The sequence below is a fragment of the Narcine bancroftii genome, chromosome 8, assembly GCF_036971445.1.
Source record: "Narcine bancroftii isolate sNarBan1 chromosome 8, sNarBan1.hap1, whole genome shotgun sequence".
Classification (NCBI taxonomy): Eukaryota; Metazoa; Chordata; class Chondrichthyes; order Torpediniformes; family Narcinidae; genus Narcine; species Narcine bancroftii.
Window position 1 is genome coordinate 6,914,456 of NC_091476.1, and position 19,927 is coordinate 6,934,382.

The 19,927-nt window shown below is 42.5% G+C and overlaps 1 protein-coding gene across 1 annotated transcript in view; it reads left to right on the top strand.

Moving 5' to 3' along the window:
- Positions 1-1,334: 1,334 nt before the first annotated feature.
- The window catches only part of LOC138740312 (sestrin-1-like), a 44,231-nt gene continuing 25,638 nt past the window's right edge, over positions 1,335-19,927 (top strand). The window contains exon 1 of the mRNA XM_069892776.1: positions 1,335-1,598. Coding sequence (XP_069748877.1) covers positions 1,506-1,598 — 93 coding nt within the window. The 5' untranslated portion in view covers positions 1,335-1,505. The remainder of the gene's footprint in view (positions 1,599-19,927) is intronic.

A 19,927-nucleotide genomic window follows, 5' to 3' on the forward strand; every position in this document is an offset into this window, starting at 1 on the left:
CTCGATGGGCCATTTTTGGCCTACTCCTGTTCCTACTTCCTATGTTCCTATGGTTAACAGGGTTTTCAATGGAATACATTTCCCTATTTCCCACACTTCTGCTCTCCAGTAGAGTAAGGATAGGAATTGCATCATCCTCACCTTCCGATTAAATTATAAATTAAATTTAGACACACAGCACGGTAACAGGCCCTTTTGGCCCACAAGCCTGTGCTGCCCATTACACCCAAATGGCCCACACTCCCCAGTATCCTTAGTATGTTTTGAATTTCGGGAGAAAACCAGAACCTGCAAGGAAAACCCATGGAGACACGAAGAGAACATACAAACTCCTTGCAGCTAGCCTGTTGAAACAAAAGGAACTCTGTGGCCACCTGCAGAAGAGGTTATCATTTGGAAAACCCTGATGGGGCAAGTTTCTTCAGCGAGACACTGAAGTGGCTGATCGGAGGGAATTAGTTTGTGTGTGTCCCAACAAGCCACCAAACTCTCTCTGAAACCGACAAGAACCAGGCTGAGCGGCAACCGATTACCATGAAGCACCAGAGCTTGGTGAACATTCATAAATGTTCAATCCTGTGCACAGTACAAGAATTGCCCGATACCGGTGAAGTTGTGTGAATCAAGGAATTTTTTCTGAGGTACACGTGCACTTCGAATTAGAAGGGGGTTAAGTTAGGTTCATAGAAATAAGTTAAAGTTTGATCCTGTTTTTATGTTTAAAGAAGATTAAAAATGACCCTTGTTGAAGTAGCCATTTGTCTTGGTCCTCTAAGCAACAGTGACCACCAGCCCAAATGGACTTCAGCAGCTGTAACAGGACTTGGGATGTCTGCAGGATTGCAAAAGGTGATTTATAAATGCAATCTGTTTTTCATTTCCCATTTCTAGGGTGCCTCCACATACACACATTCATTCTCCATCTGATCTTTCTTGCATAGCATGAACAAAACTTTTCAAACAATATATTGGGGTGTGAGCTCTCCGAAGTTTCACATGTTAAGCAGTGATGGAGCCAAACTGCGAGAAATACCTTTCATGAGAGCCCTCTCCGTGGCCCTGAAACAACCCTCAATGCTGACGAAGTTCTGATTGGACCAGCAGCCTCCAGCTGCTTCCATCCTGATTGGCCTGCCCGCCTTTTTCCTCTTGGATACAAGGGCAGGCTGACGATTGGCCAGAGATGACGCACGAACACCGACGCGTGACGGAGGGGAGCTTGCCATTGGCCGCGCGGCCCTCCCTTCTGCCCACCTCTCCCCGACCACCCCCTCCAGGGCCAGGCTGAGCCGCGATTGGATGAGGGCGCGTTTGAGCGACAGGCGGGTGCCTCCTTCCTCAGGAGAGGTTGTGTCTTGACTTGTGCGGAGGAAAGGACCGGCTTTGCGGGACAAAGCCCCGGCTTCAGCGGAAGAAAGAGGAGGAGGAGGAAGAGAGCAGCAGCAACAAGGAGGAGAGGAGGGGGGGGGGGGAAGAAATTTTTTTAAAAACTCAATGCAAAGAAAATGATCATCAGTATTAGCGAGGAAAACGACAGGAGCCCAGAGAACATGGCAGCGGGGGAATATTTAAACCGCTGTCAGAGGATCTCCAGACAGGTAACCGAGCAAAGAAACCATATCCATAATGAACAAAAGGAGTAGCAGAGTGAGCAGGAGCGATAGCAGCTCCCTGTCAAGCCAGACTGGGCGAGTGACAGGGCAGCCACTCACTTCAGCATTTAGCTCACGCTCCTCTCTTCTTGCATCTCTTTCATTTGCAACATTGGGGTGTGAAAAAAAAGCCCCAAATGCTGGAGCAGCTCAGCTGGTCAAACTGTATCCTTTATGTAGCGAAGGGGGAAGAAAGATACATTAGCTTGAATGCCGGCAGGCATTTCCCCCTCACACTTTGATGAGGGGCTCAAGCCCGGAGACGTCGGCTAATGTATCTTTCTTTACCTTCGCTCCGTAAAGGACACTGAGCAGCTGAGCTTCTCCAGCATGTTGTGTGTCTGTGTTTCTCCCCCCCTCTTCAACCACCGTGTCTGCAGAATTTTGTGATTTACTTTGGGGTTTGCAACTTGTTTACCTCCATTCTGAATTTTCTTTCTCCCCCCCCCCCCTGTTCTGCTGTCTTTTTTTTGCCCAATGTTCCTTTTTCACTTCCCTCCCTCCCCCACCTTTTTTTAAAAATATTTTTCATGTCTGATTTTTAAAAAATGCAACGGTAGAGTGGGGGGGAGAAGAAGGGTGCACGTTCCGACTAGGTTGATCTCTGTATTGAATGGATTCACTGGGTTGCAAACTTAGCGAAAAAAAAGATATTTTTAAAGGGTATTGTAACTGTTTTGTTTCCCTCCTTCGCCTCCCCCAGTCGACATTGTGTATCCATTTAGTGGAAGCTTTCCCCATGAAGTATCTTGATTGCATTTTACGTTATGTTAGCCAATTAAGCATTAAAAATAGTCATTCTAAAATTACAGCAGTGCAAATTCCACCACATCAGTGTGTTAAGTCGAGGTCCAAAATAGCAAAGCGATCTGTGCTGCTTCTTTTAAATATTTCTAATTCATTCTGATTAGGAGTTGGATCACCATTGTAATGCATTGGATTGACCCTAGTGCAGACTTGTTTGCATCACCTCCCCCCCCCCCCCCCCCTCCCCGTTTGCCTTTTTTTCTCTCTTTGCTGTAAAGAAAGCATTTGGCCAACATCGATGCCAATCAAACTTGTTTTTCTCTTGCAGCCTCGCCCGCAGTGTGCGTTCTGCCAGGGCAGGGGGCGCTCCGATTCACGATCTGCTTGTTTACATCATTGCTGGACTTGTTCCAGCCTCCTTTGTGATTTCACTTAAAGCTGCAAAGGTCTCCTTTCAACCTGACCAAAATTCTGCAGTTCAGTAGCACCCACTGACAAACACATCTGCATGCAGATTGATTTGTAAAGATGGACAAATAGAGCTACTGTTGCAACACAATTGCTTTTTTTTAATTGAAAAGATAGAAATGGCCTGGAATGAAATTGTTGACTGCTGAGAAGTGACATCAGTGAGACAAAGCCTTTTGTTTTTGCTGCATATTTGGATTTTTTTTCTCATCAGACGATGAAAACAACGCATCAGTAAATTAAACCATTCATTGTGTTTGTGGTCTGTACGAAGAGGACTTTTTTTTTCTCCAGTTGTTGTTATAATAGGCTTTCACCTGACCTGTTATGAATTTCCTTCCCCTTTGTGTGCACTCAATGAGTGGACGCTCAATAGTTTTTTTCTTACAAAACTCCACAATTCCAAAAAATACCCTAGCTGCTTTCTCATCAAACTGCTTTCTTGACCTCTAGTGTTCGGTCCATTATTATGTTCTTCCGTTCAAGGTTTGCTGAAAAAAAACCAAAAGCTGTGGTAAAGTACTGAAGCTTCACTGGCTCTTTAGTGGGCCAAGCTGATTTATAGTACCATGGGTCTCAATTTGGCCTGTACAATGATCTAACCTCTAAGATGAAAACGGGGCCAGAATTTTTTTAAAATCCTGTCACCCCCTTCTTACTATGTCTTAAGAGTTGGGAGGTATTAAAGTTTCCAGTGACCTTTCAAGAAAATCGGTGAGCGAGGTCTAGATTAGGGAATGATCTTGACATTATTCAGTCCAGATCCGGCCTGCATGGAAAATCATTTTGTATTTTATTGTTCGTGCACTTCAGCGGTCCCCATTTTGATCAGTCTGCAAGGACACAACCCCATGAGGAGAAACAAAACCGGGTGAAGATCTCTAGATGATCTTTTCAAACTTGCAGCCCTTTGTTCCCAAACCAAGTGTGTTTGTGTTTCAGTTTAAAATGCATAATGAGGCCATAGGTGTCAGTTCATTATCTGAACATCAATGGAAATCGTTCATCCTCTTCTTGATTGTAACTGTAATCACAGCATAATTTTAGTTCCCTCTCCCTCCCCCTCCCAGTGTCCTGTGCCTCTTCACCTATTTCAGCATTAGTGCATCTTTTGCCACAGAAATTCAATGTCCCGTTTTCTCCTTGAGGTGCTGACTCATGGTGCATTGTGCTTTCTGTTGGCTGCAACATCTGCCGCCTTACAATAATGACTCTTCTTTATCTGTGAACTAAAAGATGTCAAGAAGTTTCCCTAATCTAGTTCTCCCTCAGTATTTGTGTGAGTGTTGTGGCCAAACCTCTAATTGACAGGTATCTGACAAACTCTATACGGTTCCTATCTGAAGGGCACGAGAAGTGATTCTTGTTCTCCTTGTTGTGCATTAAAAGCCAATGAAATCTGGAGGGGGCCTGCGTCTGAAGTGGGCGATGAGCCGCCATCATCAAAATGATCCTCTTAATCTGATCATTCTAGTCATCACCATTTGTGCTGCTCAAAAGGATGCTACACATGCATTTATTCCTGGACTCAACTAATAAATAAGTCAAATCCAGTTACAAAGAGAATGTTGTCTACGATAGGGATAGAGCTTTTCTGCAAAATTGGGTGGGATCTGTTGAAATGCTGCTGTTCAGCCTGCTATGGCATTAAGTACACACAAATTAAATGTCATTATTTTCATGTTATGGGATAATCACATTTGTCTAATAAAAAGTACTATTTATGATCAAGGCAATACATTACTGCTCAGTGAGGCTGGGTGCTGCATGTAAAAGTTCCCTGTACACAATCTTTTAATGGTCTGAATAGTTCCTTGCTGCTAATGTAGGAAATGCGTCGGAATCATGTTTTAAACTGCTTCTCTAGCCCAGCAATGAAAAAAAAAGCTCCCTGCCAGAATTCTGGGTATGATCCCACCTTGGAACACCAGGTTATTTTAGCCATGTTTTGTGGAAGAGAAGTCATATTTTAATAGCAATTTATTACTAAAGAGAAAACAAGAAACGGATGGACCTGGCCATCAGTTTACCTGCCCAGGGCTGAAGTAGGTCAAATCAAACGAAAACCGATCAGGAGGTTTATAGAGACATCGCGAGGATTTTCAAAGCAGGCCGTTAATAAAAGTGAATGGAAAATTGTAGCAGTATATCAATTTTTTATGAGACGGTGGGGAAGTTATTGAGAACAATTGGTGATTGATAAATGAAGCTGGTTCCAGTTTGATGAGAAAGGAAGATGGATTGCCTATTACAGCTCCCAGTGCTGGTAAGTTTTCCTTAAGAGTTTTGAGCCAAGTTACCATGTAAGGAGATGATGTTGCAAGTTACAATGTAAGGAGAAGATGTGAACTTCATCTTCATTTCACATAATTTGGTCCAATTAATTTGACTTCAAGAATAATCCTTAAATTACACACAGTAAAATAAATGTTCATTCATTCTTATTTACACAACTCATTCATATTTCTGGTCCATCCATTACTGAAACTCGAGAGAATACTATCATTTGGCAAAAGAAAACATTTAAGAGAGGATGGATGCTACTGCCATTTCACCTCTTCAGCATCCAGGAAATGGGGAAGGACAATGCTGGGACATTGTAAGCTGAGCTGCATGATCTTATACCCATCCGCCTTACCAAAGATTGTGGTCTTCTCCTCAGTATCGTAGAATTTTGAATGGGCACTAGCAAAGGGGTCATCATTCTTCCACTCGCACTAAAGGGTCCCTAAGTTATCTTGAGAAATTGAAGGGTGAGGTGCACTCCACAGCTTCATGGCATTGCATAGTTCACACATACACTGGCAGCTGAGTAGACGGTCAATCTGTTGATCACTTTGGTGTGCATGAGATTCTCAATGGAGTCTAACTCTGGTCTGCCACAGCTTGGAGATCCGTTTAATTTTCTGATCCACCTTGCTGAATTGATTGTTTATGAGGAACACATGAATCCCACTTGGATGATGAACAATTCATCTCCATTCTGACAATCTTTGTGTTGAGTCGCTAAGAACAATAATCACCTGTAAGGTAGTTAACCAATTACTTTCTTCTATCACATAAAATATCAGCAGTGATTTACTTTTGCACAAGTTACTTTTTTTTGTTGCCACGATTCATGTTTTAATACAGGAAACTGGTAATTAGGTCAACCCAAACAGGAAATTGATGTTGGAGTACTGATTTTTAAAAAATTTAATCATGTCCCAGGACTTCCTTTTGGTTAATATGAAAATGTAGTTGATGGGGTCTTTCCCAGGTACCCAAAAGTACCATGCAGACCAAGAAGGTCACTGTCCAATTTGTGGTCTGCGCTTATGTTAGGCAAGGGAACTCTCTTCTGCTGCCTTGGGCAAAAGAGGAAAAAGTGGCTTGTTTCTGGTTGTCAGTGGCTGCACGTTAGAGAATGTGTCTGTAGTGTGTTCCGTGCTGCTCAACCTACCCAGGTTCATTTTATTCCCAACATGGGGAGAATGGTCCTGCTGGGTAAGGTCTAAGATGGCAGGTGTTGGCTGAGATATTGCACAGGAGGAAGTGTAAACATTTTGGGAATGTGAAAGTGCCTACAGGAAGAAAGTGAGCATTAAACAAAATCTTCATTTGCATCCTTTGACTTGTTGGTGGCTTGATTTTCAGGTAAATCTGCCCTGAAGTCTTTTTGGCTCCTTGATACTGGTGTTAAAACATTTCAACTTGGAAAGAGTTTTCCAACCGAGATCATACATGCAGCAAAAGTGCACATCCATTTGTGCCAACAGTTGACTTTGCAGGATGATGATTCACTGCATTGCCCATCCAAGTGGATAAGGACAACTTCTCGTCCACTTTAACATCTGGAAATCCCTAATTTCTTTACCTTTTGTTTCAAGCAAGCCTATTGCTAATTTTAAAAAGAACCAGAGATCTTCTTGAATTTTTTGTTACAGGGTATATTATTGTCATTGACTTGGTTCCTCTTTTATCAAATAAACTATAGAAGTTCGTTTTACTGGCATAGTTTGCATTAATTGGCAAAAGAGCCTTTTCAGTTTGTATCTTGAGTTGGAGAGACATAAATCAAACATGCAAATATATTTGGAGTACTTAGATAGATGACTATTTTAAAATACAATTTTCACTTGCGTTGAACTTGGTCACTGCAGCTAAAGATTATATTAATCTTAGAATCTAAGTAACACATCAGAGCAGATTTATCTTGTTTTGGTTTAACTATGGAAAATCCTAAAATTGGATCCTGCCTGGCCTGCTAAATAATTCATGGGGATTTTTGCCATTCCACGTGTGAGTAGAAGAAGGAGTTGGCATGTTTGCAGAAATAAAGACACACCAAAATCTTGGAGAAACTCAGCTGGTCTTTCAGCCTCCTTAAAAAGCAAAGATACATTGCCAACATTACAAACCTGAGCCAAAAATAGGAAATCTCTGAATTCAGTCAGTGCTGGCTGGGGAAGAATCCAGACCAACAGAAGGTGTTAATTGGATGTGATAAGGGGCGAGATGAGAATTTATCATGTCTGTGCGAAAGAAGGCAGGGGAGGGAGACAGAGTTGGGAAAGAAATGAGGAGGGGGGGGTTTAATGAAAGCCAGAGAAGTCAATATTAATGACATCCAGTTGGAGGGTGCCTGGTTGAAAGATGAGATGTTTTTCCTCCAATCTGCAGGTGGTCTCAGTCTGGCAGGGCATGAGACCATGGACACACATGTCAGCAAGGGAATAGGATGGGGGAATTGAAATGGATGGCCCCTGGGAGATTCACACTATTGCGGTGAACAGAGCTGAGGTATTCAATAAAGCAATATCCCAGTCTCTCCGAGGTAGAGAAGACCACAACGGGAGCACTGGATGCAGTAGATGATCCCTGCAGATTCATGTGAAATTTTGCTTCACTTGGAACATTTGTTTGAGGCCCTGAATGGTGGTGAGGGAGGAGGTGTGGGCATAGGTGGAACTTCTCCTGCAGTCACAGGGATAGGTCTCAAGGGGGCGATTGATGGGAAGAGAGGAGTGGGCAAGGGAGTCACGGAGGGAGCAGGCCCTGCAGAAGGCAGTGAGGAGAAGAGAGGGGAATATGTGTCTAGTGGCACCTGGCTGAAATGGTGGAGGAAATGTGTTGGATGTGGAGGCTGGTGGGGTGGTAGGTGAGGACAAGAGGAATCCTGTCTTTGTTGTATATGGGAGTGGAGGGGGCCAGGGCAGATGTGCGGGTAATGGAGGATATGTGGGTGAGTGCCAAGTTGATGGTGATAGAGGGAAAGCCATATTGTTTGAAGAAGGAGGACATCGCTGATGATCTGGCATGGAAGTTCTCATCCTGGGTGCAGATGCAACGGAGACAGAGGAATTGAGAGAATGAAATGGAATCCTTACAGGGGACAGGGTGGGAAGAGGTGTCGTCGAGGTAGCTGTGGGAGTTGGTGGGTTTATAGAAGATGTCTGTTGGGAGTTTGTCTCCCAAGATGGAGACAGAGAGATCAAGGAAAGGGAGAGGGTTGCTAGAGATGAGCCAAGTGAATTTGAGGTTGGGGTTGAAGTTGGCAGCAAAGTGAATGAAGTCAGCAAACTCATCGTGGGCGCATGAGGCAGCACCAAAGAAGTCACCGATGTAGCGGAGGAAGAGTTGAGGGGCTTGTAGCTTGGATTGCTCCACATAACCAAAAAAAGGCAGGCATAACTGAGGCCCATGCTACCCCTTTGACCTGGAGAAAGTGGAATGAGCCAAAGGAGAAATTATTGAGGGTGAGGTCAAGTTCTGCCAGCCTGAGGAGGCAGAAATGGATGTTTCCCTCATTTTCAGAAGAAATCGGTTCCTTAATCACTGGTGCGCTAGAATCTGTAATAACGACTGAAGTGCAAACCTGCTGTTGAGCACCAAAGTGTACTGAGACTAGTAAGTGTCTGATACTCAGAAAGGACGTTCAAACCATCTATTCGACTCGTATGTTCATTTCACGACAATCCACTATTGGCAATAATTTGATGCAATGACCATACATTGCTTCCAAAAGTCTTTAACAACAAGAAATAGGAAGAAGAGGATGAAATAGAAATGAGAAGAAGAAGTGTAGGAGATGTCCCTACAGGACAGTGACCACTACAGCGGACCAGCAAGGGGCTGAGCAGCTGAAGGACTCACACAGGCTGCAGACTGCTGAAGATTGGCTCATGGGAATATAGGATCTGGGATCCAAGAGGGTGCTGATGGCAAGGAGAGCTCCCAAAGGGCCCCCAGGTGCTGAAGACTTCCTGATCATATTGGACTCTGAATCTGGAGCTTGGGTTACCGATAGTTTGAACTGGAGTCTGTGTGGCTGCAGAGACTGTGGGAGCGCTGGAGGTGAATCCACAGACACTCGGAGACTCTGAACAGGCTCTCTTTTGCTTCTCTTTCTCCTATTATGGGTGCCAGCAATGCTTATGGCGACTCTACAATAGCCTTATGGCAACCAAAGGTTGAAGTATTTTGAATTTAAATTTGGACATACAGCACAGCAATGGGCCCTTTCGCCCCACAAGTCTGTGCTGCCCAATTACACCCATTTAACCCACGTTTTGAATGGTAGGAGGAAACTGGAGCCCCCAGAGGAAACCCACGGCAAGAAGGGAAGAATGTACAGATTTAAACCCTGGTCCCATTTACCGGTGCTGTAACGGCGTTGTGCTATCGGCTACACCAACTGCATCACCCGAACTACATTTAAATGTAACTACATTTAATAAAAAGGAACCTTTGATGAAGCAGCAGGAAAATCGAGCTTGCTCTCTTGATCACTAAGTTAATTGTTGATCTATACTTTAGCATTGCTAGTACACTAACTTTATAAAAGCTGAACAACTGAGCTTGCAGAGCTTTCCTGAGTAGTGAATTCTCAACATTTCCTTAATCTTGAGACAGGTTTCTCCTCTCTGCCACAGAGCCATTCCTCTTTATTTTGAGAGTGTGATCCACAGTCATGGGAAGCACCATCCCCTTATCTATACTGTCAAGCCTGAGGAGAACCATGTGCATTTCAAGCAGAGTTGAGTCCAATGATTGGGAGAGTTTGGGTAACGTGGTGCCAAGTGACCAGGACAACCCAGAGTTCACTTTCACTTGATTAGGATGTCAAGGGGTGAGCAATAAATAAAATGTGACTCGGCTCTTGAGGACAAAAGGGCAACTGAGTGTTTCTGGACTCTTCTATCTGAGCTGGTGCGGCTGGTGGGAGTGCAGTTTTGGCTGTGAGTGTAAACAGTTCATTGGCTCCATTTCTGGCTCTCCCTGGCCTATCCTTTAGTTAATTCCAGATCCTGTCTTCGGGTGTTCCTCGGCTTGTTTGTTCGTGTGTTTTGCACACCTGTGCAACTGCAGCAAACAAGAACTTAATTGTACTGGTACACTGTCGTCATGTACCCAGCAATAAACTCTCATTGTGCTCATCAGCTTTGGCGTTGGTGACTGGCTTCTAAAGGAAGACCCTTTGCCAAAGATCCAGACTGCTTCCAACAACTCCCTATTGCTTTTCTGTGCTGTTTTATATGCCTTCTTGCAAGAGAATTGATGGGCCAGTCGATGTCCCACCAAGCCAAAAACGCTATCGACTGAGTTCATGGTCTCCTCAGGGTCATGAGGCACTTTTGAAGAACGTAAGTGAACTAGTTGAGGTCCCTACAGTATTCCGCTGGTCATGTTTATTCATTCCATTTCATGGATTATCCAGATTTATAAATGCACAGCCTGCCATGATAGGATTGAATTTGTAATCCCAGGTTTGTCACCAGGATCATTACCAAATACCATAATCGCATTCTTTGTTTTATTCAATTGTTTTGTCAGTTAACCACTTGACAATTGGATAAATAGCAATGTCATTCTGAGCTTTGCAAATACAGGGAAGTAATTGAAACAGTAATGACATTTGTACACTTTTGCCCATGAGTGTTTATCTACATGGCAACAAATGAAATTGGTGGTTTAGGTCGACACTGAGCGTATGGTTAACTCACCAATCCCTCTGGGCAGGGGAACATTTAACCTGCAAAGCACATTATCAATTTGTAACCATATGCCCTTAAACTAAAGGATACAGAGTCCTTTTAGGTCTTTCATGTACAGGAATAAATGTGGGACTGCATTTACTATCTACCGACCACGATATGATTGCCTTTGAGAAAGAGACTTTTGCTTTGCCTGTTGAACAAACAGAGCACTGAACGTCCCGTGTACCACATGATCTAAATCAGAGAATTTAAAGTGGAAGTAAAAACCACGCTGGAGAAACTCAGCAGGTCAAACAGTGCAAGTTATATAATAAAGATACATCAACATCATTTTGGGCCTGAGCCCTTTATGAAGGCTTGAGCAAAATGTAGGCAGGTACCCATGCTCAAACCTTGATGAAGGGCCCAAGCCTGAAACTTTGGTTCTGTATCTTTATCTTTGCTATATAAAGTTCCCTGTTTGACCTGTTGAGTTTCCTCAACATTGTGTTTTCACTTCAATCACGGTGCCTTTCGTGTTTTACTGATTTGAAATAGAAGTTGTGTAAAATTAAATAATGGTCCTGTGTTATCAGCTCAGAGCCTTGTCAAAATTAATACTTCAATGTGCTGCAAATTTCTGAGATCTGCTTCTCTTAAGTCTTTATCACAAAAGTATCCCTATAGATATTTTTACGATTTTGAAATGTCAATGAAAACCTATGAAATTGGTAGGTTAATTGGATGTAATTGGGCAGCTAGAGTTCCTGGGCAACAAGGGCCTTCTACTGTGTTGCATCATTAAAATTAAAAATGAAATCAGAAGAATGTAGAGCAGCCATTGGGAAGATCCCTTGACATTGCAAATTTGACTCTCTATGTTGCTGTAGAGATAGTCCAGTGGATAGGTTCATGATGGTTCCTTCGGAATCTGACTAGGCTGGAAGAACTTGATAACAAAAGACATCTTTCATTGGTAGTAAATCACACAAAATTACCTTCACACTCTGGCCTGTCATGGATGTCTTGGGATCGACATTTCCTTTGGTGTTAACACTAACTACACACAATCAGCCACCTGTTAAAACTCACTGCCTGCAATTTAATTTTATTAATTCCAATAGAAATAAATTTGCGGTGCTCTGTACAAGAAGGTAGGAAAATGGGATTGGGAGGAAAAGTGCATCAGGCATGATTTGAATGGCAGAGCAAACTCGATGGGCTGAATGGCCTATTTCTGCTCCAACATTTTCTGCTTATAATAGGCTCCTGATCCAACAAAGTTTTTTTTTTGTTGCTAGAGGACAATTTTTCATCCCCAGAAATGATAAAGTCACACAATCAGGTGAATATTTTCCATAACATTTAATATGAACTGTTTGTACTTGATTGCCATATTTCAAAATCTCAAATACACACTTTTGTTAATATTAACAAGTGGCTAATGCTCTAGTGTAGGAGGGTACACTTAACAGGATTGTTAACACCAAGGTGACACACTTAGTAATAGGAAATGGGAATCACAGTGACTGGTGCGCCAGAAGTGGTAATCTAATATGTGAGCCAAGAAGTTTTTCAAGATGCCATTAATGGTTGGCACCTTGCCTCGCACATAAACGGGACAAGAAGGAGCAGTGAATCATCTGACCTATCTGCACATTCTCTGTACTCTAGTGTGCTTGTAAGTATGTTGCTTCTCATTATATCTTAATAGGTTTTGCTGCTGGTAAGCTGTACAGTGGTAGTTTATTGAATGAATAGCATCCCCTTCCTTGACTTGCAAGCCAACCTTGCACTTGAGTATTTGGGGATTTCATCCATTCCACGATCAAGCAAACAGAAAAATACTTGTATTGCCATTTCTTTTTGATTGTTTCATTTGTCACAAGGTAATAGATTGTAGGTGCCAGATATCCAAATGGATAACAAGAAACCACTCAATTGGGAAAACTCCTTTAGACCAGCGGCAAAACAATAAGAAACTGTAGTAGTTAACAATACAAGACAAAAAAAAATAAAATAATATAGACCATTTGGTCACTCCATGAAGTTTTTTGTTTATCAGGTCCTATATTTATCATAAATGTCTGAAAAGAAGAAAGTTGTATCGAAATCCCAGCTGTAGCATGAGACTGAGAGCATTGAACAAATGTGTTTCAGTTCTGCAAAAGATTTGCGCTGTTTCCTTTTATTACAACAGTGAAAACGCTTTAGAAGTAATTTATTGGGTGAGTTGTACTTCTGAATAATATGAGATTATGAATGCCACTCCATAAATGCCAGTTCTTTCTTGCATTACCTTTATCTCCAGTCTGTGTGTTGCATGCAGTATTTGCTGAATGGTGAGACTGCAAATAATTACTCTCAGTCATTATTAATGATGGCCCTAACCAATTCAAAACCACTGACTCTGTGCCTGCACACTGACTGAAATAAGGTCTCAACATTACTTTTTAGAGGGAAAAAAACTATTGAAAATGTTTAGACAGAATTAAATACTTTTAGAGGGTATACGTAATTTGTTATCATATAAATCTTGGGAATAGTTGCAAAATTTCAGCCTGAGTTACATTTTTTAATTGACTCCATTTTGAGTTGCAAGTATCTGCAATTTCACAACCCTTTAATACATTTTTAGGTTTAATGCATTGTACCTGCAGAACTCTGAACTGACAACTCAAAATACTCCCCACACCTAAAGTTCCTGCCACAGGCCTATACACCAATAATACATCTTGGCATCATCCAACTCTCAGCAATCTCTGAACAAAACCCAAGTTTGAAAGGGCCGCAGAGGAAGGAGGGGAATGACAAAGGCCGTGGACTCTGAACCTCGATTCACTGAAATATCTCAACGCTAGTCTTTAGGAGGGCTGGGTAAGGGTCAGCAGATCACTGAAAATGGCTTTGAGATGGATAAAATGTGACTTGAATAGTTCTAAAAGCAAGCCATGTGTATTCAAAGCTCTATCAGTGGGTTTGTATTTTAAATCAGTGAACAAGAAGCAGATTCAGTGCCTGCAGCCATACCAGTGGTATGCTACCGATTCATTTTTGAGGCAGTATTCCTTTTGCACAACACCAGCTTCTATTGGAATGAAGAACGGCAGAGTATGAAATGGAGTTTATGGAAAGAAATCTGGAAATAGTGGTGGAAAGGAACCATGGATGGTAGAGAAACACTCTCCCAAACTTCTGCTTTTTTCCTGAGAGCAACATTTGGCTGTTGGCAAACTATAGTACAGGATAAAAATGATAGCAAAAAGTGGTGTGGGTTCAGATTGCGACTGATGTGCCGAAGGAACATTTCTTTGTTCTGTTCAGCCCAGATGCTCTGCAGAGAACAGTACCAGCTGGCAGTGAGGCTCCCACCTCAGAAGAAGGTTGCTGGCCCACATTGCAGTAGGAATCTCAGGAGGATCCACAATTGGAAAGATTAACGTGTATGAGTGTTTCAACAAAGTTGCTCTGCTCTTTTCCAGAGGCCACTCCAGACCCTCCATTTTGCTTTTTAGTATTAATTTTATGTTGATGTTTTTAATTTTGTTTTTGTGTGGCTAAGATTACACAAGCTTCATTGAGAATTAATAACTCTTCTTGTCTGATTTTAATTAGCAGTGGGCTCCTGGGAACTGTATCATCGAAGTGCTAATTTCTGCTCGTAAATGGAAAATAAACGCTGGAGAGAATTGAAGGCACTTTCCAGTTTACCCGGACCTACCCCTTTCTTTGAGCACATTACTCAGAAGGACAGAGTCAGCATTAAAATCTGAGACCATCCTTCTCACCAAATCTCCAAATTACTGATCCACCTGCTTGGTCCTAAACAGTTTGTTTACTTCTGTTTTGTAATTGAATATGTTTGGAAATATTCCAATATCCGCACGTGTCACCTTCAGCAGGGGCTGGGTCAGCAGATGGAGATCGAGAGTGGGAATTCTCAGAATCTTATCCTTCAGCTATTCTGAGCAGCCCAAACAAAGATCTCTGGGTTTTGTCGCTTTCACTGAAGCGTTGTGGCTCCACAGCAAACCTCCAGTGTTCCCTTCCTTTTTTTTCCCCAGTGGTCTGGCATCACATATCTGTTTAACCACATGGACCATTTGGGGCACGCTGTCTTTAACGAGACTGAGTAGAATGGGGAAACCTCCTGCCCCTTGCCCATGCACTCTCACACCAACTAGTACTTTGCTAGGGCCAGCTAGCTAAGGTGAGGTTCAAATGTGAGGTGCTCAAAGCGTTGTCGTAAAATTAGCCAATTAAGATGAAGTGTTTGGTAAAGAACATTCGGCTGATAATATTGCTGAGGGATCCTCCAAGGTCAAATGCCCTGTGAATGGGTGAGAAACTGCCATTGATAGACAAGGAACAGCATTATAATTCCACAGAGTGGGACTGGGGCTCGCAAATTTGGATTGGAACAAATTGTCATTGCCTACAAAAATCTATTGTTTGGATGTGGATGTTCCTTGTGTGGCCAGCATTTAGTGCTTGTTCTCAATTGTGCAAGATGACCTGGGGGCAAACCTGCTGCTTGAATTCCTGCTGTCCTTAAAGTGAAAATATTTTTTCAACTTGCACATTCTATAAGCACAAGTCTTGCCAGAAGTGAATGGATCTACAGATTATCTATGACAGATAAACCATTAAAGGATTGTAACTCAGCATAAATCACTGTATAGTAATCACTTGTAATGATATTTCCTCCAGAAACTTGATTTTTATAAAAAAAGTTTAGCTTTGGCAGTGAGCAGAAAAGCAGAAGGATAGAGGGAGAGAGCTGAAAGGTGGCAGGTAAAATGCAGTGTGAGGAGATGCACATGGTAATGTAAATCCAGAAAGGGTGCTTAAAACATGGAATGAAAATCAGTAGTCTCCAAGTGCTAGAAATAGGAAATGTTGGTAACCCTCAGGCAGGTTCATCAGCATCTGAGAAGCATTGTTAATCAGTTACCATGCATAAACGCCAACACCTGCTAACGCAAGTCATTGAACGCTGTGGACAGATTGTGACGTGCTGTTTAAAAAGCATGACATCTTTTAAACCAGAGGTCCCCAAACTTTTTAGACTGTCGACCCATTCAGGGACTAAGTAGTCCATCATCGACCCCCCCAGGAATGGAATCCTGGTGCTGGGGGTGGGTTGCTGCGTAGGGTGGCCGGACGATCTGGCTTTTGAGCCCTCCGTCCTCTGTCCAATGCCACCTCGAGCTGGACATTAATTTCTCCTCCTTTAGGGGGTGTTGGCCCCACACCCCAAATGGAGGACAAATTAAGGGGCAGAAAGGGAACTTATCTGTTAAATGCAGTGTCCCAGGGTTTGCAGGTCATGCGTGGCCAGCTGGCGCATATATAATTAGGGGAAAATGTGGCGGGATGCTCAAAGTGCCGGCTGGTGCAAACGCAATGAAGGGGAAGTGTGACGCATGAATGCTCATGGGAGGTAAGCCCCCCCCCCCGATGTTGGACAAGGGGGTGGCTGGAGGCACTATTTTAAATGGACCCCCCTCCCCAGTGTTATCGTCCCGCTTTTCACCCCTTGGCATTTACCCCCCCTAGATGGCCACATAAACCCCCGGGAGTTGTTATTAACCTCTTTGGAGATCTCTAAACAAATCTTTTAAAATAAGGAAGAGTTGCTAAAACTCTTTGAAACTACGAGTTGGAGCCCAGCTGGATTAAGGGGTACCAGATGGACTGCCATCATTGAAAGAGTGAAAGAAAAAGATAGACCTGGAAGGAAATAAATTAAAAACTAGCCAAGGTTGTGGAAAAACAGCAAGGAGGTTGAGAAGAAGAGCCGAGATTTTGAAGGAGGTTGAGAAGAAGAGCCGAGATTTTGAAGGAGGTTGAGAAGAAGAGCCGAGATTTTGAAGGAGGTTGAGAAGAAGAGCCGAGATTTTGAAGGAGGTTGAGAAGAAGAGCCGAGATTTTGAAGGAGGTTGAGAAGAAGAGCCGAGATTTTGAAGATCAGTTTGATTTGCAAGATGATGAAAGCTTTAGTTCAGCTAATTAAAAGCTGATGCCATTGGCCAGTGTTTAAGGACAGGATTCACAGGGTTTACATGATGGTCAAAAGAAAAGGTGATGAATGTGAGGACATTTTTAATGTAGTAAGTAGTTCTGTTCTGGAAATTGCTGCTTCTAAGGGTGGTGGAAGCAGAGTTGGTTGAGACTGTCAGAAGGGTATTACTTAGAAAAAGAAGATGCCAGCCTTTGAAGTGAAAGTGGGCGAGTTGGGAATGCATCGTTTTGCACGATTAATTTGTTGGAAAAGAATGCTGCATGGAGAAAATAGTTGCAGTGGCAGAAGAATTTGGAGCCTTGGATGTGAAGAACTGACAGGAGAAGCTAAAGCAATGAAGAAGATTTATCTGAAATGATGAGGATTTAGTTGGACCAGGAAAGTGGTCCAAGGAATGAGAGATGGAATTTAACTTTGACAAGTGAGAGATGTTGCACTTTGGTAGGTTGACTTAGGGCAAGCCTTACATGATGAATGGAAGAGCCCTGGATAGGACTGTAGAACAGAGATTGGGGCATACAGGTACATAGTTCTATGAAGATGGCAACACAGTAGGCAAAGTGGTGAAGAATGTATTTGGTATGCTTGCTTTCTCCAATCAGACCAATTAAGCCCAAGATTAGGGGCTTCATGTTACAAGTGTACAAGATGTTGGTGAGACTGTACTTGGAATATTGTATGCAGCTACCCTGTTATAGTGTTATAGAAAATATTAAGCTGGGAAGGGTGCAGAAAAATTCTCAAGAATGTCACAGGATTGTACTATTGAATTATAAGAAGAGGAATTTTCACCTAAACTCATAAGAGGCTGGGAAGTGGGAAGCGAGGTGGTGGGGGGGTTTATTGAGGTTTATAAAACTGGGAGTGTAAGACCAACCCTCAAAACCTTTTTCCAGGGTAGGAAAACTCAAACTAGAGGGCATATATTCAAAGTGAGAGGGGAAAGATTTACAGGGGGTCTAATAGGCACCTCCTTCACAGAAAGGGCAACAGGTACCTGGAACGGGAAGCAGGGATAATTGTGATGTTCAGAAGACATTTGAACAGATGCACAGATAGGAAAGGTTTAGAGGGATTATGGGCTGAATGCAGGCAAATTGGGCGTACTTGGTCAACTCAAACAAGTTGAGCTGAAGGGTCTGTTTCCATGGGGTGTTGTGGTGGTCCAGAATTGGAAACTTAACCAGTTGTAATTTTGAAAAAGGGATTAGATGAGTGCCTGAAAAAGAGCATTTGAATGGTCCTGGGCTCATGGGTCATGGAACTTGGAAATAAAATGTTATTGTTTTTGGTATGTTTCCTTTTCCAATTTTCTTACACTGCAGTCTAAGCTTTAAGAGTATTTACACTATTCTGCAATCTTTTGAATCAGAAAACACTAATATTTTTCTCAATTACTGGGTTGAAGTACATTCAATAAGATACAATCCTCTGTGGGAACCATTGAACCATAACTTCCCATATGCTCCCAGTCAAAAATTATCATCCTCCTCCTCCTACCTATTCTGCAGTGGAGCTGTCTCTGTCCTGTGATTTACCTTTCCCTTAATGCCGGATGATACACTTTGCAGTGCTTGGTCACTGCCATGGAGGAACCAGGCATGACATTGGGCCCTACCATAATTAAAGCAACCTGTGTTTTCTGTTATCCTTCAGTCAACTGCTCAAGCAACCTGAGGAGAATAATTATTAATGCCATTCATGATGTTGTCCGAGTGTTGCCGAAAGTGTTGAACTCCAATGCAATACTGAGATTGTATTAGGTATGGGGTTTTTTTAAACCAAGTATCTTCTACATGGTGTTCTCTTGAGGCAGTCCCTTTGAGTCAAGGAGGACTCCCTTCTACTCCTGTTTTCTGGGTTCTGAGTTAGCCAGGGGTCCAATGTGGGCTCTGCAGATTCTGCTGCCAGTAGGTAGGTGGATGGTTTGCTTGAGAGCTGGTGCACTGCTTTTGCAGTCCATCCATGGCCTTTGTGTGGACTTGCCATAGAGCAAAAGCCCTCAGTGCTTTCCTTCCTGGATACTCCTTAATTCTGAGCAGTCACGTGCATGCACTGCATCGTGCAGCTCACTGCAGGAGAGGTCAATTCCTTCTGGATCCATCTGAGCCATAACTCCAATCCAAAAATCTTCATTTTATTCTTAATGATTAATTAACCCATAACAGTTCACTCTACAGAGCTTGAAATATAAAATTGTTTTCAATGATGGGGAAAGAATTGAGAAGGACCATTGTTAGAAACCAATCCATAGATGGCATGTCTGTCTCTAGAAAAAAAAAATTAGGTTATTTTTGACTTTTTTCATTACCCCATAGTTATTATTATTAGTGGACTCCTTAACCTTGCCAACAGCCCTCATAGGGAGGGGTTTGATTCTTAGTTTAAGATCTATGGATTTTTTTCTCTTTCCTTTTTTTCCATTTAATAACATTTGTCCATATGGACCTTGCTCATTGTTATTTGATACTTGTAACTTGATATTAATTTACATTATTATTGCCATAAGTATCTATGTATTTTGCATATGTTAAAACCAATAAAAAGAATGAAAAAGAAAGGAAGAAACTGATCCATCAGGGTTATTTTATGGTGGACATTGCAATTCTTTACTTCAAACAGCAAATGGTGAAGTTCTGAGGATTTACGCTCAGCAGGTTTGAAAACAGCAGATTGCCCATTTGGCTTGATCCTCAAACAATGCAGATTTGTTTCTCAATGGTTGAGGGTTGGAAGATGTGAATAAAGATTGTTAGGTTGGAAATGATAAAGAAAATTGTGAGAATGGAACCGTTTTTTAACTTGCCTTCCAAGTTGGCTGTAATGGGATGGTAAATGGTCAGTAGGAGTTTTGCAGGGCCATTCTGGGGAGTGGATCTGATGGGCAATCTAAATCTGGCATCAGCTGTTGTCAGTGATAGATGAGGCTTCCCACGATAGGCAGCTGTTGTGCCTCTTAGCAGCACTGCCAGGTATGTGATGCTCACATTTCAGTGCAGGAGAGGTTTGATGGTAGTTGAATGGGATATTTGTTGAATCTGTTAACCCCTCTTTCATTGAGAGAATGCTAGTGTATG